General features: G+C 37.4%; 1 protein-coding gene across 1 annotated transcript in view; it reads left to right on the top strand.

Annotated features, from left to right (window-relative positions):
* ANKRD31 (ankyrin repeat domain 31) overlaps positions 1-21,383 on the top strand; it is a 64,906-nt gene that overhangs the window by 1,452 nt on the left and 42,071 nt on the right. The window contains exons 3-10 of the mRNA XM_071425222.1: positions 1,311-1,390; positions 4,717-4,763; positions 5,369-5,448; positions 6,459-6,499; positions 11,188-11,850; positions 14,956-15,095; positions 15,526-15,653; positions 19,033-19,212. Coding sequence (XP_071281323.1) covers positions 1,311-1,390; positions 4,717-4,763; positions 5,369-5,448; positions 6,459-6,499; positions 11,188-11,850; positions 14,956-15,095; positions 15,526-15,653; positions 19,033-19,212 — 1,359 coding nt within the window. The remainder of the gene's footprint in view (positions 1-1,310; positions 1,391-4,716; positions 4,764-5,368; positions 5,449-6,458; positions 6,500-11,187; positions 11,851-14,955; positions 15,096-15,525; positions 15,654-19,032; positions 19,213-21,383) is intronic.

Here is a 21,383-nt window from a genome sequence, read left to right as displayed (position 1 = left end):
GTTAGTATATCCGTTCTCTTTAACATAAAAACTATGAGTTTCTCTTTAACATAAAAAGTTTGAGCAGGGATATTTCAGTGCATTATGTTTAGTGTATCATTAAATACGTTCAGCATGAATGAATGCACACTCATTTAAGATCTTAAAATATTCCATAATAACTCCTGTAGAGCAGGCTACATGAGCAAGCATGTTTTAGTGACATAATAGTTTAATATTACTTCCTTGACATTTTTATATGTTCCATTTGACTTGCATCCTATAGGTTTTATTTCAGTGATATTTCAGACTTGGAATACTTTAAGTGACATATGGTGTTCTTCCAGATTTGGTTGTGTTCCTCTTTTTTACCAGTTTGAAGATCTGAGTAAGCCATAATTTTTTATCGACGTGCCCTGAGTTAATTCAAATCTTACCTTCAGCCCATTGAAATCTGCAAAACTCTAATGGCTGTGATTTCCTAATGCTGAACCTTTTATAGTCACTTAATAATCTTAAGTGAGGAGGGCAGAATCATCTCATTTTGAACTTCCCTGTAGTTGTCCACTGGAACTAAATCCTTGCAACATTCAACATACAGGGGACATGTCTGTTTGAATGTGTTCAGTTTGTGGAGTGGGAATTTATCTGACAGCTGAGTGGTGAGATATGTCTCTGCAACTGTAATAGATTGTGATATTTTTAGCATTCTGCCTGCATCATATTATATTTAGGAAGTTTGAATTAGAATTTCATCATTCACAGTTTTGTGCATACTTGTATAGTAGTAATTTGGTGATGAGATACACAGTATAAATATTAATTTGATTAGTGTTTTATTAGTGTCAGTAACAACATCTTAGTTTTCAAGCATAGGATCCAAACTTAAGAGTTTCTCTCTTTTTAAACTTTTTTTGAGAGAAGATCTTCATTTCTATGGTCATTAAAGAAATGATGCCATCTAGGAGTATATTTTAGTCATATGGATCAGGCAGGTTACCAAAATTGCAGTTATTAGTTTAAAAAATAATAAGACGTAATCTCCAATAAAAAATCAGGGGTGGTCCTGGAACACTAAGTGAAATAAATTTCCACTGCTGGCTTGTTTTATTAATTTCTATTTCATTCATGTAGATTCAAAATCTAGTATGATAGACTATGTAGCCAGTCAAATCCATTGCATATCAGAAGTTTTGATGCATGTAGCTCAGTTACTGAGTTATGTAAAAAGTTATGGAACCATGGAAAATTACACAGAAATTAAAACAATCAAAATTATAATTACTAAGGATTTTTTGTCTTGTTTTGGTTTTTTTTTTTTTTTTTTCTAGGAGCTTTTTCTCCAGAAATCTGTTTTATACAGAAATTTGGTGACAACACATATTATCATGAGGCAGAACAGACAAACCCAGTAAGTCCACCAATGGTAATGTCTTCTCTAAGCATATTTAATGATTAATTATTGATAAACCCGCTGGGCATCCCCTTGAGGAGGTCTGGTGGCTTACAGCTGAATTGAACTTCATCTTGTCAGCTACATAGCACAGAGTCTGCAGGAATGTATCAAAGTGTCTTCTCTGGTATTTCATGAGATTATAAACTTTTAAATTTGGGGAACAAGCCCAGGACGAAGATGAAGACGTTGTGGAGCACAGACCTTTTAATACATTCCTTTCAGGAGCTGAAGGGTAATCGTCTGGGTTGACTGTGCTAGAATACACCCTGGTTTACTCAATATGAAATTAGCTGTGGTCGAGTGATTGATCAATTGCTTCTTTCAAAAGGAATTGATAACAATCCAAAATGTAGAATAAATTGTCTGCTTGTATGATGATGGGGTAGTTATTTTACTCTATGGATAATTCTGCATTCCCTAATTTGCTAATTAGCTGACCATGTATTTTTTTGTATTAATGTATTTACCATGGTTGGTAGCTTGCCCATAAAACTTCGATTCACTTGAGCAATTAGCTTTCCACCTGCATATGGCAGGGTCATGAAACAATTAGAGGCAAACAGGTTCTCTGCTTTTAACTGTGACTGTTACACTGTCTTTAGCTGGATTCACCAGTCCAAAGCCTAAGTCTGTGTATCCTTATTTGGGTAAAAGAGAGTTTTTTCTAAAAAGAGCTAGACTGCTTCCTAGATGACAAAAGGTACATTGAAAGAAGACATGCTTTTTACTGAAGTCAATGTTTTACAGCTCATTCTAGAATTGAAAATAAATTTGTCTCAACTGGCAGTGTGAGAAACAGTGAACAAAATCCAAAAGATGCTGTTATTTCAAAACTTTTTCTCCATAACATTATTTTGCTCCTTCAGTGTCTGAGGGTTGTCTTGACTGAAGTTTATCATGATTTTCTAAGGATGAAGGGAATGAGAGAAGTGCACATTTTCCTCTTGCCCTTTCCCCTCTGGGAGATGATCTGACTAGCTGCTTCTTAACCCTCGCCTTTGGCTTCCTGGTTCTCACCAGATTAGCTATTCCCAAGTCCAAGGACAAATGCCCAGTCCACTAAAGAAAAAGTCAGAAAAGCAAAGAAACCTAGTATTTTTCACCAAATAGTTTGGGTAATTCTTAGTATTTTTTGTTTTGGTGAAACCTGTATAGCAAGACACTGGCAGCTTGGTCATGCACAGCTTGGGGACAGTTTAAAATTTTAAGCTTTTACTGAATACTGTAAGGAGTGGTCTTGGCCTGTTGTCTTTGATACCCATATGTGTACATAGCACCAATGTGGCTCTTCAACCGCTTCAAGAGCCAACATGGAACATGCTATCATAGAAGCTTTCCTTCTGGTTTGTCCTCAGAAATTATCATGTATGAATACAGCATATATGATCACAGCATGTGATTTGATATGAGGTTCGTGCAGAATAAATGGCTGTGAATGTTTTTAGGAAAAGTAACATCTGTTCCAGTTGTTCCAGAGAGTCTTAGCTTTCTTTGTACTTCAGATGGGTTGTGGGAGACTTATGATATGCAGTCCTGTCTTTGATTCCATCATGTAAAAATTGTAATTAAGAATTTTCATCTACCAGAGATGCAGTAGACATATATACAGATTTTGTAGGATCCAGGTTCTTTTCAACAAGTAATTTTCATTATCTGTTAACATGGTATTCTACCATGTTAACAGATAATGAAAATCAGACAGATGTAATAATTTTAAGTTTGTGCTTTCCCCTTTTTTATATTTTTTTTCTTACAGTGTTTGGTGAAGTGCACCAAAAGTTGTTAGGTAACACCTAACAGCTTTTAAGCATTAGTCTTTTTTTGGAAAACATCCAGAGTCTCCTCATATATAAATAAGTGCTCAAATGAGAAAAGCTACTGAGATTTTGCAGGAATTTCTTCACTAAAAATGAGGGCAGGATGAAATACTGTTCCCAGTATTCAGTCAGTGGCCAGAAGTACAGTTTGTGTAATGTATATGGTTTGAGAAGATCTCTTAACCAGTGACCAATACACTGATTTCGCTTAGAACCTAATTTTTTAGCAGACAAAACAGCGTCTTTATCTGAGTTGTAGTGGTAGTTTGCTGATGTTTTAAAGCACCTCTCTAAGCAATGTTATCCAGTTAGAGAGGTTTAGTAGCTGCTCTGGTGTTGTCCTGACCTTGCTTGATCTCTGGATAATGTTCTGTATAAATATTCAGGCTGACTCACCTGAAGGGTCTATGTAAGCAAATAAATAACTTTCTGGGAACTGTCTAATTGCCATGTTTTGGAATTACATCAGTCAGTAATTGATGTGCAAACTAAAAAATCTGTTCTGTTCCAGGGAGCCTTTTAGCAGTCCTACGTCCTGCTCTTAAAGCAATTGTTAAGGTGTTTGTTCTTGCTGTGTGGCTAGTACCTAGTGTAAGCCAGAGAAATTGTCACATAGTGTCCACTCCAAGGTGTTCTTAGAGTCATCTAGTGCTGTTAATGTTGTCCACTGTAAGTCAATGATTCATTTTAAAATTGCAGCCAGTGTGTGCATAGTCCACTAGTAATACTCAGTCTTAGCTAAATGGTGCAAGAACCATTCTGCAGTTCACTTGACTATCTTAATCATTCCTAGTTTGCCCTAGACTTTGTATAAAGGCTTCTTTTTCCATACTGAGGGAGATCTCTGCATTATTGGCAAAGGTACGAAATGGAGATCTGAGGTCTTTGTAATAAGGAATTGGAATTTGGCTCCTGCTGTGACATCAGGGCTCTCCTTACTCACCTGTTCTTTCCTGTGTTGGTTTGTGGTAGCCCTGCCACTCAGAATTGGCTGATATGCAAGTCTTGAAGTTCCTTAAATATGGAATTTATAGGGATATTGAGAGCAGTAAACTAAACATGACAGTCTTTGGAACAGCACCCTGTCTTATTTAATGAAAAAAAGTTATCAAAGAAAGATTGAAACTGTGAGTTGAAATTAAAAACCTTGTGTTTTGGTCCTTTGGTCTATAAAACATGTTAAGTTTGGAGCAATTGTATCTTTGTTGCAACAGTTTTTTTTTCCTTGTGGATGAATGTTTTATTCGGTAGTCTTTATTTATTTTTCAACATTTTTGTCAAATAGTACAAGTGAAAAAAAGGTTTAAGTGGAATGCTTTTGTTTCTTAGCAATGTATGTAATAATTTGATCTAAGAATTCCATTTCCCAACTAAATTACAGAAGGAAGAAGATAAGCCTGCAATTAAACTGAGAAAATAAACAATTAAGTACTTACTAACTAGTTATGCTTTTTCTTCTTTCAGGTACTTCAAGAGGCATGCACATATGACCAGTCTCAATCTCTACTGAAGTGAGTATAGTGCATCACATAGGAATTCCAGTCAGGCATAATGTAATTAAATAATCCTGTTATACTTCCATTTGTACGTTATTTTATTCCCAGTGTTCTGTTGAGGAACAGTTTTCTTGTTTGCTTAGTAAAGGATCTGTATTTATGTCGGCAATAGTTCAGTGTCCAGTATGGACCAAGCGGTACTTGGATTTATTTGTGTTGATGGTCCTACCTTAAATGGTTTAAGAACATAACCAACAAGAATAACAGAACTTGGAGAAAACCTTAAAAACTTGTAATAAATAATATTAGGCTTTTTGTTCCTGGAAACTATGTAAAGTTTTCAGTAGAAGATAGATTTATAACACAAATATAGAAAGAAGTAATAAAGAAGAGAAAAGGCCATTTTTTTTTCACTTAGAGAACAAATGTGTAAACATTGCTAGCTCCACATAGGAAATCCAGAAGTCTTATTTATTGCATGTCCTTGCAAAGAAAGGACCTCTAAAATAACTGCAGCTGTTTCCACAGATAGTAGCCAATTCAAAGTACTGTAAAAATGTTCCTAAGATGAGCAGATTGCAGTTCTTTAAGAATTTTTTTATTGTATTATTTAATCCTAGGAATTGGATAAACCATTCATCACCTATGCCTCATTTTTCATTAAATTCTGCAGCAGAGGAACAGCAAAATGATTCTGTAGGTATGTTGTATTTGTACAAAACTAGGAGTTGCTCCAGCTGAGGCAAAATCATTTGATAAAATAATTTGATAAGCTGAAGGTGAGTATCCAGTTAAGTTTATGCAGAATCTGACTATACATGTTTTTTACAACAGTTGTTCAGTTTTTATAGTCATGGACTGCAAGTTCTGTTTTTGTAAGTATTGTGTTAGGATTGTTGGAAGAAATAACTGTATTCTCATGCCAGTTGTATGTATCAAATTTAAAGTTATTTCATTGCTGTGGAGTTTTCTGACAAGGGTTACATGCCACATGATGCCTAAATACCTTAAAGATGTGTAAGGTAAAAAGGTCATGGAGGGTTCCTACTTGCTTCTTTCTAACATACCCAAGAATCAAAGGCATCTGTAAGAAAAGAGAAACAAAAATGCTACTGTTCCTCAGGTCCGTATGGCATGTACTGCTACTTAAGTTGTCCTTCCATTCCTCAGTGTTCCCAAAAGTGCAGAACTAACCCATCTGTTTTGCTGTCTTCCACTTGAGTTTATTTTTGGTAATCCAACAGAAAAACATTCACTTTATTTCTGATTAGGAAATTGCCAGGGAGTCACATGGATGTTGAAACAAGGTGATGAGATCAGGGGGTTTGGGATCATCGCTATCCAGAGGCAGTAAGGTATTGGATTGTTTTAGCAGTATTGTCTAACTGCACTGTAATTAGAGAGGGCAGAGGCTAGATCTTGTCATGTGAAATGGGTGGCAATTCCGTCTGCTGATAGTCTTTGGAAACACAGGACTCTAAATTACAGTGAAGAAATGTGACAGAATAGCTCTGGCATATTATTTGGTGACTAACAGAGCCTAACCAAAGATTTTATTGTTAGTTCCCATTAGGGGAACATGACTATAGTAATTTTTAAGGTTTGAAACTTAAGCCTCAATTAGGAAATTATGCCATTTTTTAAGAGATGATAAGAACTTTCATAAGTGGAAAGTAAAACTGAAATATTTTTCTATTCTCCTAAATTTAGATATCAAATTGAATGGATTTCAAAAGGATTCAGAAGAAAAGGTAAGCAAGCATATAGCTGTTTACACTGACACTGAGCACGTTGAAAACATCTTTAAAGCTAAGCTTTATTTTCTGTTTTTTTGGTAAGAACTGTAGTTGCTAAGCTTGCAGTACCCAAGGGTAGAAGCATGGCAGTGAAAGTGAGGTGGGAAGGACATCATCATGAGACAGAGTCTGTAAGGGCTGTTACTTAAGCTAAAGTAGTGAAGACACTCAGTAGCTTAAAATGTTCCCCACCAATGAAAGCTATGAGACAGGCAATGCATTTGGATGATCTCTGAGGAGGAAGAGCTTATCTGTAACTGTCCTTTTGTTTGGGGGAGTCTTACTTGTGGTCAGAAATAGGTAGTTAGCAGAGTTTCTGCTGTGAAAGACTCTGCTTAATGCAGATGTCCTATCATTATGACGGTGTCATCTAGTCCCATTGATTTGTACCTACAAATAAAAAGTTAGGGTTCTATATAAATCAGTTTTACTTGGCATTTTTCAAGGATCCTTTTTTGAGGTTTATGTCAGGGGAAAAGCAGTTCTTGGTAAAATTCACCAAAGGCAGATTTGAGACCAGTATTGATACCAAAATTGGACAGTTAGTAACTTTCTAACACAGTTGTGAGTATTTGAGAGCAGTCATTCTTTACTGCAGCAGTGGTCACTTGGAGGATGTGTTGAATGTAGCTCAAAGTGATCCTTCACTCCATTGAGAGCCCTGAGTGTCGGGTGAACAGGCTTTATCATACATACCAATCCTGCACTCATTAGCTATCCCCCCTTACTTGATGTACATCTATTACTTCATCTACATAGTTGCACCCCTTATCAGAAGTCTTTGTATGTGTGGTGGTTTGACAGGAAATGTGTTTTTTGGGATGCTGTGTTTTGGGCCAATGGATATTCAGGCTTTAATATTGGCATTTAACCTGGCCATTTAGGACATGGATCCACCTCTGAGAACACGGGGTTAAAAGCAGAGCTCTCCCCTGGGAGGGTCCTTTTGGGTTTCGGTGGGAAAGAGTTCGGGTCTGTCCCCTGGCCCAGCTGCTGGCTGGGCAGGGGGAGGGGAAAGCCATGTGGCCGGGAGAGGTAGGCCTGAGCCCGGGGGTGGAAGGGTGGAAGAGAGAGAAAGAGAGACCGGGAGCCACCGGGCAGCCCCCCCTGAGAGACACAGAGAGAGAGAGAGAGAGAGAGAGAGAGAGAGAGCCGCTGCCTGAGACTGTAACCTTGAAACTGGATAAACATGGGCCTGTGCCGGCAGCACGGCTGGGACGGAGAAGAGGGGGGGGTTCAGCCGGCCGCTTGTAGGAGCTTTTAACCCCTTTTCAGAGAATGAGAACTTTACAGATCATTGACCTCTCCTGGAAGATAGAGTGGAAGATGAGGAAGGAATGTGCAAGTGTGAGAGAGGTCTGGGCGAGTGAGAGATAGTAGAAGAATAGAGAAGAATCCTAGTGGGAAGAGATGATGGAGTGGCGTTTGCTGGACTCTTTTTGTACAGCCATGGACAGAACCATGTTCCTTGTCACACAGAGACTGCATTCTAGGGGGAGGCGATGGCCACAGAACCAAGAGGGGTCAGTGTTGGTGCCCCTCGGCCCCAGGGGGTGAAAAAATATGGGGGGAACAGGTGTCCCAAAGGAGAGATTGTGGGGACAGGTGTCCCAAAGGAGAGACTGTGCCTTTTTTGGATCGGGACAGAGCATCCTTAAAAAAGACAACCCTAGAAGCAGTTCTGGTCCGTGTTCAGTGGTGAGAGCACTGGACATGGAAAGGAAGAGGTCACGACGGCAGATGTACTCCGGGCAGTGCCACGAGTGACACGGAAACACACAAGGCTTCAGCTGTGTTTCCAGGGGAAGCCCATGGTACAAGAAGGACTCCTCTTCTCTTGATGAACTGAGGATTGATTGTTTGAAGGGTGGTGCTGGACCAAGAGTTGGTGATTTGAGGAATAGATGCATTGTATTGGAAATTTGGTGGGGGGAGGAGGAAATGTATTTGTAAGGTTTTCATTTTCCCTGTGCGTGTTCCTTTTATCTATAGTTGTAGAGTAGTTAATAAAGTTCTGTTTTTTTTTTTTTTCCTTTCCTAAGTAGGAGCCTGCTTTGCTTATTCCTGGTCACATCTCACAGCAGAAACCAGGGAGAAAGTATCTTCATGGGGGCACTGGCATTGTGCCAGTGTCAAACCATAACAGTATGGTTCTTTGGCGTCTTCTTTGGGTGTTTTCAATGTCCTTTTTAGGTGCCTGTTCCTTGACCCCTACTTTTGAGTAAGCACAGTATCATTGTTTTACATAACCTCTGCTTCATCAGGCTTGCAGAACTGAGCTAACATCCTGTTTACATTTTGTATGGCTTCTGTTTGCCTAAGTTACATCCTTAATCTAGTTCTCCAAGACTGTGCTGTTCTATTCCTCTGTCCTTATCAGAGTAAAATGATGTTCTTTTCTATTGTCCTTATTGCTCATGTCTTCCAGCAAATATGAGTGATGACAGGGTAACATATTGCATCTCAGAACAAAGGGGGGAAAATGAAATCTCTAAGGATATTCTTTTCTGGAAATATACAGCTATTAATATAAAACTATAAGTTTATTAAATGAAACATTCTCATTGTACAAGGTTAGTCCCATAGAAAAAACTCTAAATGCCTTGAAACAGAGATTGCCTATTATTAATAACCTCTGGAGAATAGGCAGATTGAATGCATTGGGAGTATCTCCAGAGAAGATATTTTAGGAGCCCGGAGTAAGAAGGCTGGAAATAATCACTACAGTGGATTTTGCTTTTTGGATATTGGCTGATGTGGCCCTAAGCAAGGTCTGAGTTCTGCAGAAGGATCTTTAGTGAGATGAACCAATGACCATCACAGGCTTCCATGTATTATTTGAAGCAAGGTCAGGACAGACACCTTGACAACCAGCAGTGAGTCACTGAATCGTTTGGTTTTGTGTATCCCTGAAAATACAAAATCTATAAATTACCATCTGTGCATAGAATTCTGACACCTCACAATTAGTCTTCTGAGTTTTCTTGGTTTGATGATGTAGCAGCACTGATTTCTGTTGTGGTTGGTCTGTCAATAGTGGGGCCAGTACTGCTCAGTGTCTTCATTAGTGGCCTGGAAAGTGGAACATACAGTATCCTCAGCAAGTTCAGAGATGGTACTGGAAGAAATGACTGATAGACCAGACAGTTGTGTTGTCATTCATAGGGACCTGAAAAGATGGGAAAACTGGGAGGAGAGGAATCTCATTAAATTCGTCAAGGGGAAATGCAAGAAGTTCTGCATCTGGGGAGAAGTAACCTCAGGCACCTGTACAGCTGGGGACTAGCTGACAGGAAAATAGCTCTGCCAAAGAAAGACTTTGGAATCCTGGTGGACTCTCTACTCTGCTCTTGTGGAGCCCCACCTGGACTTCTGTTTCTGGAGTTTTGTGAACATGTCACATTTAAGGGTTGAATTGCAGTTGATTTTGGGGATTTTAGAATCTTGCAAAATTTCACCCCCTCTTCAACACATGCATTGAGCCTTTTTCTTAGGCTCATACATATACATGCTGTTTATACCATAGTTCTTCAAGTAGAGAAAGTTATCACTAAAGTCTGGATGAATTAGAGAAGTGGTGTAAAAATAAAATGTAATTCAATAAAGAAAAGTAAGAAGTAATCAGTACTTAGAAACAATTTGATGCACATATAAAAGATAGGAAACAGATGGCAGGGGAATAATTTTTCAAGAAAGAAACAGGGATTTAAACTAGCTTGCAAACTGAACCTGGGTGTATGCAGTCAGATTTCTGCCCTTACTGCTTTATTGTGTGTGAGCTTTATCTAAATCATGTCACCAGTGGTTAAAGGTTTCTTGCATTGCCTGGTATTGCCACTTGCTGGCAGCAAGACTCCAAAAATGCATTGAAAGAGATTTTCTTAGATCCAGTATTACTAAGTACAAACACTATTATATAGAAATGTTATATAGAAAAAATATGATTTAGGTCTCTGGAGGCATCATATTTTTTTTCTGTGGAGCATTTAAGAAAAGGATGGGGAAAAATTAGAAAAACAATTTCTTCATGTAAGAAAGGGTTATTCTGTTGAATGTACCTCAAAGTGATTAGAAAAAACAGCAGTACTAATTTTCCGAGAACAGTTACGATTTTGTGCTCTGTACTCAGTGTGGAAACCACACCATACAAACTTCTCAAAATCCTAAGGTTTTGAACTGAAGTTTGTGAGACACAAATCCTCTATATCTGTATTGGATCGACATAAACATATAATCAAAAAGTTATTGTGAATATGTTTGCTTTCATTATTTCTGTGTGACAGAAATTTTTGGTGACTTTCTTTTAAAGCCTTATAACAACCTCAGGTTATTTGCTATTGCCATTGGTAATGACATAATATCTTTGACTAAAACAGATTTAGTCTCTTCTGCCCTGGATTTTCACTGCTATAGAAGTCAACAGCTGAAGTTGAAACTTCTTTTGAAACTGAGCTCTCGGTCTAAGTCTTGTTAGTATATCGTATGAAGGAAGGCTTTGAGTCTTCTAGGTTTTGCAAAAGTTCATAATAAATATACACATGTATAAAGAAAGAGAGATGACTTCTGAAGTGAATTTTAGTTAAATGCTTTTTTGTAAGAGTTGCTCCATTCTTTTTTGTAAACTTTTTAAATTTAATTTTTAGATATCACGAAAATTAAGTAATGAAGATTGCTATCCAGAAATAAGCCTCTGTCTACAGGATCCTGTGGAAGGCATAATAACAGTTCAAGAGGAACAGACACCAGAAGATACAATTCCACGTGTTTTAGATTATTGCCACAGCACCTGCATGACCATTATTGACGCAGATAACACAGTAAAAGAGCATTCCCTTAATAATGATACAGATCTTTCACTGTCATCCCTAGGGAAGATTTTCATGGATGTATTCACTGAACTGAATATAGAGACTAGTGAAGTTGACATCAGTGATTTGTTGAGATACCCTAGTGATTCTGAGAATCTTAAAGTTAAAAACCCATGGCCTGACAAGTTAGAGTGTCAGGGTCATGCCTGTTCCGTTGATCCATCAGCAGCTGAGAGCAATGATGCCCTGCCAGTAGAGCTTGTGGTGCCTCTGAATGCCTTGTCAGGATCGATGGTACAACCTGCCATTCCTCTGGTGCCAAATGAGAGACAGCTCAACGCCAAGGAAGAGCAGCTAAATTCAGAAACCAGTGTTCTGCAGGTAGATGATGACTGTACTCAAATAACAAATGTGATGGAGCCTCGACTTGCTGCAATTCAGGTGGAAGAAATAAATGCCTTCACAGGATCTAACTTGCAGAGCACAACAAATGAGCAAGTATAACCACAGTTTAATTCATATTTGAAATTTTATGTTTATCATAAAATATTATATGAAGCATCCAAATTACTTGAAAATGGGAATCTTAGTAAAGAATAAACTAGCATCAGTAATTTGCATGTTTAAGTAATTTCAGTTGTTTTTGTTTTAAAAGTCCAGTACTTTATTTCCTGTTTGGATGTATTCATGTTATGAAAGTAGCTAAGCTTGCTGGGATGGGAAATCCTAGAGAAGTTAATTTATTGATTGATGTGGAAACCTAGAATCAGCCTGGGGTTTTCAGAAACTCCTAGACTGCCTGTACATCTTCTGTGTCTCATGTTCTCTCCAAAACACCATTCTGTTATTTCATTGTAGCATACTGATATATACCAGCCAATTCCATCTCCAGGTTCCTACGGCATCCTGTTCTGTTTATGATACAGGCAATAGTGTGCTGTTTTCTTTTGTCATAGTTCTCACTGCTGTAAACGCAAATGCTTTGCAAGTATTACAAAATAGATCACAGCTATGTCTTTCCTATAGACTAGAAAGATTATTCTGAGGGGATTTTTACACATGTATTTAGAAATGTTATTTATTGTATTTAGTTCTGCCTATGCAAGACATACTGAAAAAACTGAGGTATGCGTTTATGTCTTTCCCTGAAGAAACCAGTATGTACGGATAGAGCATATGATCCTTCCTGTTGCTGCTTGTGCTGTGAAGGTGTTCTGTAACATGTCATTTCTGTTCAGTAATACCAATGCAAAAATATGGAGAGGAGCATGAAAGGAAAGCCATAGTTTCTTCCTCTTTAGATTATAATTAGGGAAAGAGAAGGACAAATATGAGACATAGATTTACGCTGCAAACTATATTAAGCATCTCTTGTAAACCTGCAGCGTGATTCTATGTCTGTATTGTATTCGAATAAGCTGGAGCTGCTAATCAGTGATCAGGCATGTAAAGCTGGTTATTTAAGGTAGTTATACAACCCACAATGGCATAAAGCATCCAAAAACGATGAGTTAATTCTGTCTTTTCCTGGTAGTATTAACTGAATATATCAGCACATAAATGTGGCACATTAAATGTGCCACAAAGATGGCTAATTTCAAGGTGCTGAAAGGTCTGTAGGCCAATTGTCTCAGAACCATAGCACTTTACAAAGCTCTTTCAGTGATGTATTGATTTCTGAAATTTGCAGCATAGCTGTGTGAAGATTAATGTATAGATTTACTCAAAATTGCAGTTAAAATTGAGAGGCAGAGTCTTGTGGAAATGGAGATCTCTACCCTCTTGTCAAACAGCAATCAACCTTATCTTTTCTTTGTGCCTTTATCTGTTGTTCTTAAAGGCAGAAGGTAAGGAGGCAAATTACTAAGAAAAAAACCACCAGTTAATTTGTTAGTAACCGTTGAATTGTAACAGTATACTGTTCACCGTGGTTTTTTCTCACCCTTCTTTCTTCTGAGTATTTTTGTGTTGAAACAAGTATCCAAAAGAGGAGAGTCTGTACTGACTTGTAGATGCAATCAGGATGCTGGACATGCCAATCTCCCAATTGCAGATGTGGATCCATGGAAAGTACAACTATGATAGTTTTCTAAAATAATATATTTGACTTTCCCAGCTGCCATAACCATTAATGCTAGGAAAGACCTTTGGGATCATCAAGTCCAATTGTCCAGCCATGAACCACTGTGTTTACCACTAAGCCGTGTCCCCAAGTGCTACAACCACCTGTCTTTTGAACATTTCCAGGGATGGTGATTCCACCACTTTCCTAGTCAGCCTATTCCAGTGCCTAGCCACACTTCCAGTGAAAAAAGTTTTCTTCATATTCAATCTAAGCCTTCTTTGGCGCAAGTACAGGCCAATTCCCCTTGTCCTATTGCTTTTTACTGGGAAGAAGAGACCAGCCCTCACCTCACTACAAACTCTTTTCAGGTGGTTGTAGAGAGCATTAAAGGTACTGATAAGAATCCTTTTCCTCAGGCTAAACGACCCCACATCCCATGTTAACTTGCATTATCTCTTGACTCAGAGGCACCACTTCTCTGAAGGCAGTTCCCCTCTTTAGTAACGTCTCTGCTAAATATGACAATTAAAAAAAATAAATCAGTGCATTCTCCATTTTGTTTGTATTGCAAAAAAAGACTAACCAGTTCTCCCACATAATTGTGAAAGAATTTCTGTGCATGTGTGCTGAGGGTGTGTCCCGAAAGCTTTCAGCATTACTCAAGTATGTAATAAACTAATTAAACCCAGGTTTCAGGAGCTTGAGTGATTCATGGCAGCATGTCCCAGTCACATAGCTAAAACAGTGAATGAACTCAAGCAACTCCAATTAACTGCCATGCAGTGACCTGTCTTTAGCGTGGGATTAGAGTTAAGTCTCTGGTATATATGAATCATTTAGATTCCCCTTTGCACAACTTCAGATGAGGTGAATCTCTCTCTCGGAGTAGCTCTTCCTCTTTACAAGTGGTGGGGTAATGAGGATGCCTAGTGTCATCTACATGCCTGGCTTTTAGAAGGTTGAAGATAAGTGAAGTGAATCTCAGCTGTAGTGGCTGTAGCTCAGGGATGGTATATCTTTAGAAATAGCTGCTCAGCTGGGAGTTACTGAACTTCAGGTGAAACAGGGATCTCACTTTGTGTAAATTTTTTAGGCTTCTGCAGCAGTGAGAAGTATGGGCTATCTTAAGACATCTCAAGCATCATCTTATTTTTTAGGATGGGAGCTCATGTCCATAGGAAACTGAAATTAATCTGTTGTCATTTCAAATGTCCAATCAAATAACTTTCAGATAGAACAATTTTTGTTTGCTGTCATCCACCCTAGATTTATATTTGAAGTTGTGACTCTGAGTAGCCTAATTCTTTTGGTAAATTCTGCCAGGAACACATTGCATGGCATACTACTTCAGGATTGCCTCTCCTCTGGCAGCCTCTGTCTTTCATACCTGTAGAATTCCAGTTATTCACTGAAGCAATCCCTCAATTCTCTGTGGGCATACAATTTAAAAAAGAGTGTGCTTGGAGCTCTTTTATATATGGCCTTTGTTTTAACTTCATGTCCACCAGTTGCTTCTAATATTTCTTTTTTTGTCACAGCCTGTGGGTGGTCAGCAGAGAGAGGAAGAAGTAATGTCAGATTGCTTGGATGCCACCTTTAGTGAAAAACAAACTGGTGAGGGACATTCATATTCAGTGAAGCCTGCAGCATTTGGAGAAACAGCCCAAACAGCATCAAGGTAAGTGAGACCTCCTCAGGAAAGTACAGAGTTTGTTTCCTCTCATCACCAAATTATGGAAGAAACAGCAAGAATGGCTCACAATGGCAGTATAAAAAGAAATGAAGCTAAGCATTTTAGGTATGAGAAATTTATGCATAATAATTCTTAAATTATTTTATATATATTAATGTAATAGATACAATGCATGTGGAGTACTCATTTGTCATTTGAATGACTGTAAATGATCAAAGAGAAAGATTTTTACTCTTTATTTAAAGATCTGGGATTTAGTTTCTCTCCTGATTTACTCCTTATTCAATACTACCTAAGTTAGCCTGCTATTACAGAGTTCCTTTTGAAATCAAATGTATTCATATTCTTAGCTCTACTATAGACATTGATTTATATAAAGAATATTTTTGTTGATTCTAAGCAAATGTCTTGTCAGTAAAATTCAGAAATCTCCTTCTGAAGACAAGCAGGATCTAGAAGCCATCATATGGCAAGAAATAATTCTGAACGAGTATGCAGAAGCTAATCAAAGGAGAAGGAGCAAGAGAATTGACAACAAACAGAGTAAGATACTCTATGTTTTTATAATACAGATTATTATTTGAACAACTATACGGAATTAAATATAATTCATAATTTTTCCAATATATTGTGGCATGGTTTTATTTTTAAAATACGTTATAAACATTCATTTTAATAATTAAAGTTATAGATAATTTCCCTTCTTCTGTAAATCCTTATATTAGCAACCTAACAGATTAACTTGTTTGCATAAGAATCATGAGATGTTTTTCAGAATGCAATTTTTATTAGTGTTTTATATGAAAAAATACAGTGTGTACTGAAAAGAAGAAGAGAATTGTTTTTGTGCAGAGTGAAAACATAGATCCTCACAGAGCACTCGCGTTTCTCTTTTGAAGTATTTTTATTTGGAATATTCTTTGTTAGAGACACAGATTGCTGTTTTTCATCCTTTGAAGGTACATGCAGAGAAGTTCTTGGCCTTGCAGAGGAATTTTGTGGGAGAATAAAGAAGGTTCCAGGCTGGGGGTCTAAGGCCCCTGTCCTATCTTGGTTTTTCCTGGGAGCCAAGGTTGAAACCAGCTCTTTGAGACACATTTTATAAACAAAATTTCGTTCCTATCTGAGATGGGAAGATTCAGAAAAGGGTTGAACTGGGTTGAACTGGTTGAGCTCCATTTGTTTTTCCTTCTGCCATGTAGGGTTGTGTGCAAAATCACAGTCAGAGCAGTGCCATCCCCAAGAATTTACCTATACAAAATGGTTTATTCTATTTTGAATGCCTGCTGTTGTTACCCTGTCTACAGGATTAGAGGGCCTTTACTACCACAGAGCACTCTCTTTTCTCTTTTGAAGTATTTTTATTTGGAATATTCTTTGTTAGAGGCACAGATTGCTGTTTTTCATCCTTTGAAGGTACATGCAGAGAAGTTCTTGGCCTTGCAGAGGAATTTTGTGGGAGAATAAAGAATTTCTTCACTCAAGTCTTCACTCCAGCACCTTTAAGATTAGGTCTTACCTGTTGGATTTTTTGATTTTTTATTTTGTTTTGTTTTAAGTCCACTCAAATTGGGTTTTCTCATTTTCTTACAATCATTTAAACATCTTACAAAATTTGTAAGTATTTGAATTGCAACAGCTATGTTACAGATCTTAAAAAACATGAAGTCCACTTCCAGTTAACAGGATTTAATTCTCTGATGCAGGATTTTAATTATTCACAGTGGAAGCACCATTTTGATGAGGTTTAAAGTTGAATGACTAACTGCTCATCTATTTCAAATCAACTTGCTATTTTCCACTCAATAAACAAGTTACTGATTCTTTAGCATGGTTTCTGCAGAAAGAGTTGCACTTTCTATAGAGGTAGCTTCATGGTAAACCAATTTAGCAAGCTTATCTCCCTTTCACATCAGACTTTTTAAGAGCCCATGAGTTATCTTAGTTTGGTAATTCACTCTAAAAGCTGCCCCATAATAAGTTTTGGTTTGGGTCTGCATGTATCACTTGTTTTGCACAAGGTCAGGTGCATGGAAAGCTCTAGGGAACGCAAATGGATGTAGTGGGATATAGATCCCTTCAAGGAAGATTTTAATGAGGTAAAGTGTAACATAAAACTGCACATGCTTCTGTTTATGTCTGTGCAGTTTAATCCCTCCTGCATTGCTTGGCTGGTTTAGACCAGCTTTGACTAGTGACTGCTTGTCTTAAACAATTGGCGTCTTACAAGGCTGGACAGCAGAGAGCGACTGTGTTCTCAGCTGAGGGAAACCCCTATCTATTAGATTCTAAAAATCTACTCAGAATCAGGAATTTAAGAATGTTTGGAATTAGTCCAAGCTCACAGTGTATCACAGTGCACAAAACGTCAGGCTATGTGAGTTACATCTCTAGAAGAACTATGGGGTTTAATGTCTTTTTCTGGTGATACCAAATTGATTTTTGCCTTTCTTGCCTTTATGCATTCTCTATATTCTTTACACATATATATGTAGCATTGTAGCCCATTATTGTATTCATAGGTAGTCCTACTATTTTTCCCTACCTTTTCCCTACCATGGTAGGCAGAAAGACAAAATACATTCCAAAGGTTCCAGGCTGGGGGTCTAAGGCCCCTGTCCTATCTTGGTTTTTCCTGGGAGCCAAGGTTGAAACCAGCTCTTTGAGACACATTTTATAAACAAAATTTCGTTCCTATCTGAGATGGGAGGATTCAGAAAAGGGTTGAACTGGGCAGGAATTACCTCACCACTTATGTCTCTAATTGAGGATTTTTGTCAGTTATGTTAATTTACTAAACTTACAAAACTGTATTCACCCCATGTGGGGATGTGGATTTTCCATATCTGCCCCTGGAGGCCTCCAATAAAGGCCTCCAATAAAGACCAGCCTTTATATTATCCCCCAAAGTAATATTGCCTTGAAAGTGTTTTTTTCATTTCTAGGTTCTTTAAGGCATCACTGGCACCTGGGTGGAGTTTTAGGTCCTGTGAGGCACACCTGATACAGTTTGTGGAGAGGAGCAATGTGTATAGTCCTAGGAGTTTTTATAAGTAGATTAATTAATGGCCTAGGCCTGCACTATGTTTATCTTCAAATGATTCTCCTGGTCTTTCTTTCCTTCTTTCTTTCCTCCTTGTTTTTCATTAGAGGCAGTAGCCAGGATACTCTTCCCTACAGTTTTAAGGGATGTTGGAATAGCAGTGCTGGTGAAGTACAGAGCAGCTCATCTGTGTATTGGAAATAATTTAAGCCAAGCTGAAAAGTGTGATGACTTCATAATGGGAGATAGTGTTTGTTTTGTTAAATACTAAACTAAACATTAAAAGCAGTCTCTTCTAAATTTTACTTTTTACATTTAAACCTCATATTCGCATTTCATTCATTGCAGAAATGACTGAGCTGGTTGTAAAGTAATGAGAAAAGATAACCTGAGGGAGCTAATATCAATCCTAGTGTAAATACTTTCTCATGAAGCAGAGACTTTAAAAGATAGAAGAGTAAAAAAGAATGGTGCATAAATTTTACTTTTAAGAAAAGTTAAATTATTTAATAACTTACTAGTTATTGAAATGGTCACATTATTATTTTAATGCAAAATAGTGATTTTATTATCCATTGGGAAGCAATGCACCTAATGTCATTAGAAAAGAAAAGGTCTGAAGTTAAAACATTTCTACATACTCTTATTTCTGTGTGTTTAATTTCAGTTGGAGTTTTCTTATGAAATTCACTATGACATCTTTTATTCAATGGCCTTATTATTCAATTTGTGATTTTTTTTGAGATTTTCCTTTTTACTAGATTGATTGAACAATTGTTTCTTCAGGAATCTTATTTACTAACTTTGATATAAAGTGAAGCCAAGATAAGAGAGAAAAGGTACTTCTCTGTGCAACAGATCTTTTACATTATTTTTCAGAACGAGAAGCCTTTGTTAGGAATTCCCTAAATCCAGCTCGCCCCCTTTCACTTTCCACAATCCACAGGAGGAATGTGTATGGTGAGAACTTACTACATAGAGCTGTTACTCACCAAGACATAAACCTTGTACGTAAGATAATAAAAGCTGGTGGAAATGTAAATGCTCAGGATTATGCTGGTAAGTTGCAATTGTAGTAAAATACTATTTTCAGTACAAATACCTGCCTATAACTAATAAAAGCATATATTATGAGTTTGTGCAGTGGACAAGACTGTAAATTTGTAACTGGTTATCTGATTATTAAATTTTTATTGGTTTACTTAGTACTTGTTCATGGGAAAACATGTAGATCTAGTTATAAAAGTGTACAAGAAGAGAAAACTTTGAGGGAGAAGTTAAGCACTTGAAAAAGTTACAAAGTGATGCAATTAGGTTTACGTGCCTTAGTTCAATGATTCCATGCATGCTTATCACAAAACAGTCATTAAATACAGTTCACTAAATAATCACTTTCACAGGTCTTAAAGTTGGGGGGTATTTTTTGTCCATTTCAGGGGCCAACTTGAGATTTCAGGATATAATTTTTCCTGTTAATTTTTCCAGGAACTTTGTTTTCACCCTTTACATCTTGAGAGAAGTTGAGCACAGCTTTGAATTTTTAAAGTTGTGATTACTTGGTGTTTTCCATTTTTTCTTTGTCTTGGGCAGGGAAAAAATCTTGATAAAGGGCAACCATCTGTTAATGTTTTGATTAAAGCAATTGGTCTTATCCAGTTTTGTGGGTGTTACTCTGTGTCAAAGACTTCACTATGCCTTAATTATTACTTGGTTGTTTCAAATATAGGACTCTTCCTAATCTGCATTTCTCTGTCTCATCCATTAGTCTCTGAAAAATTTCCATAACAAAAAAAAAAAAATTGTTTCAGACAGCTGGCTCTTCTGCTAGAAAACTTCATTCTTACAGTCTTTCCATATTGTGCTAGCAGCTAGGATTTCACAACTGTCCTGTGGGAAAGAAAAAAATCACATTCTGCAGTTATAGACTATTGCATAATGCAGGCATATAATGGACCAGAATTAAGGTTGAAATTCTCTGTCTTCTGGAATATATTGAGAGACAGATTGGTTCAGCAGCAAATCTCAGACTTCTATAGCAGAGACATTTGAGCTAACAGAGTGACTTGTAGTATGTACTAACGTGTGCTGGAGGCAGAGGAGAAAATATTTTGTTGGTAGGGTTCAAACCTTGTGTTGACAGCTGAGAAGTGCTGATAGTGTGGGTTCAGCTGCAGCCACAGTAGGCAAGTGTACTAAAATGCAATGGTTCTAGATTTTGGGGTCACAGCTGCTTGCTTTTTCTGCCTTTGTGTATTTTGCTAGGCCACCATCTTTTCATCCCCTAGATTATGGCTGCTGGTTCGTTTGGTGCAAAAGGAGCAGAGCTGCACAAGATATCTTTTAGTTGTACTCCTTGAAAAGATAAGAGGTTGACCTGGCCCTGCTTCTTTTGCTTCTTTTATTTTCAGTGATGCGGGTGTAATCAGAAAGACTTAACAGACTTGTGTCATTTTGGCACGCACTTTCGTCTTGGTTTCTTTGGGTCATTGTTCTGAGTATTATATTCTGCCTCTGTGTCTCCTTCTTAAAGCTTTCCCTGAGTATTATATTCTGCCTCTGTGTCTCCTTCTTAAAGCTTTCCCCCAATGATTATCCGTATCTTAGCCTAGTATTTTTTCCTTATTCCTATGCTATGGTACTCTGCTTCAGTGCCTTACTGAGTTTTTGGGATCTTCTGTTATTTGTTTTGTTTTGGGTTTTTTTTCCTCCTTTTTATTTCCTGGCCATCAGCATGTAGGATATGGCCAGCATATTAAAGATACTGTCTTGTACTCTAAGTTTGAGTCTTGACTCACAGTGTCCTGAGGGATCTGAGAAGCAGTTACACAAAATCTTGTGTTTCTTCTTGATTTGGAGTATGCACAGTCTCCTTGCAGACTCATGTTGCTAATCTCTAGGGATTATTAATTGAATGTGTGGCAATTTCAGTTTTTACAGGTCTTATTACTAGATTAGGTAGAGTATACTTTTTATTGAGAGTGAAATTAGTACATTCCCCTAAATGCAATTTTTTATTATCTCTTTAATATAACAAACCCAGTTACTAGGAATATACAATATTCAGGGTTGGGTTGTGTGTAAAAGAGCCTCGAGAGTTTCCCTCTAGTGAAATTAAGATAATTTTGCTTAATGGGACTAAAAAAATCTTATTAAGCTTTATTAATACACTTATTTAGTATGTGAATTAGGCCCTAAACAAACTTGTAATAATGGAAAATTGTTGAAGATCA

Source organism: Agelaius tricolor, unplaced genomic scaffold, assembly GCF_023055355.1.
Source record: "Agelaius tricolor isolate 1412-34295 unplaced genomic scaffold, bAgeTri1.0.p SCAF_4, whole genome shotgun sequence".
In the NCBI taxonomy this organism is placed as follows: Eukaryota; Metazoa; Chordata; class Aves; order Passeriformes; family Icteridae; genus Agelaius; species Agelaius tricolor.
Note: the sequence above shows the minus strand (reverse complement) of the source record. Positions and strands in the feature narration are given on the sequence as shown.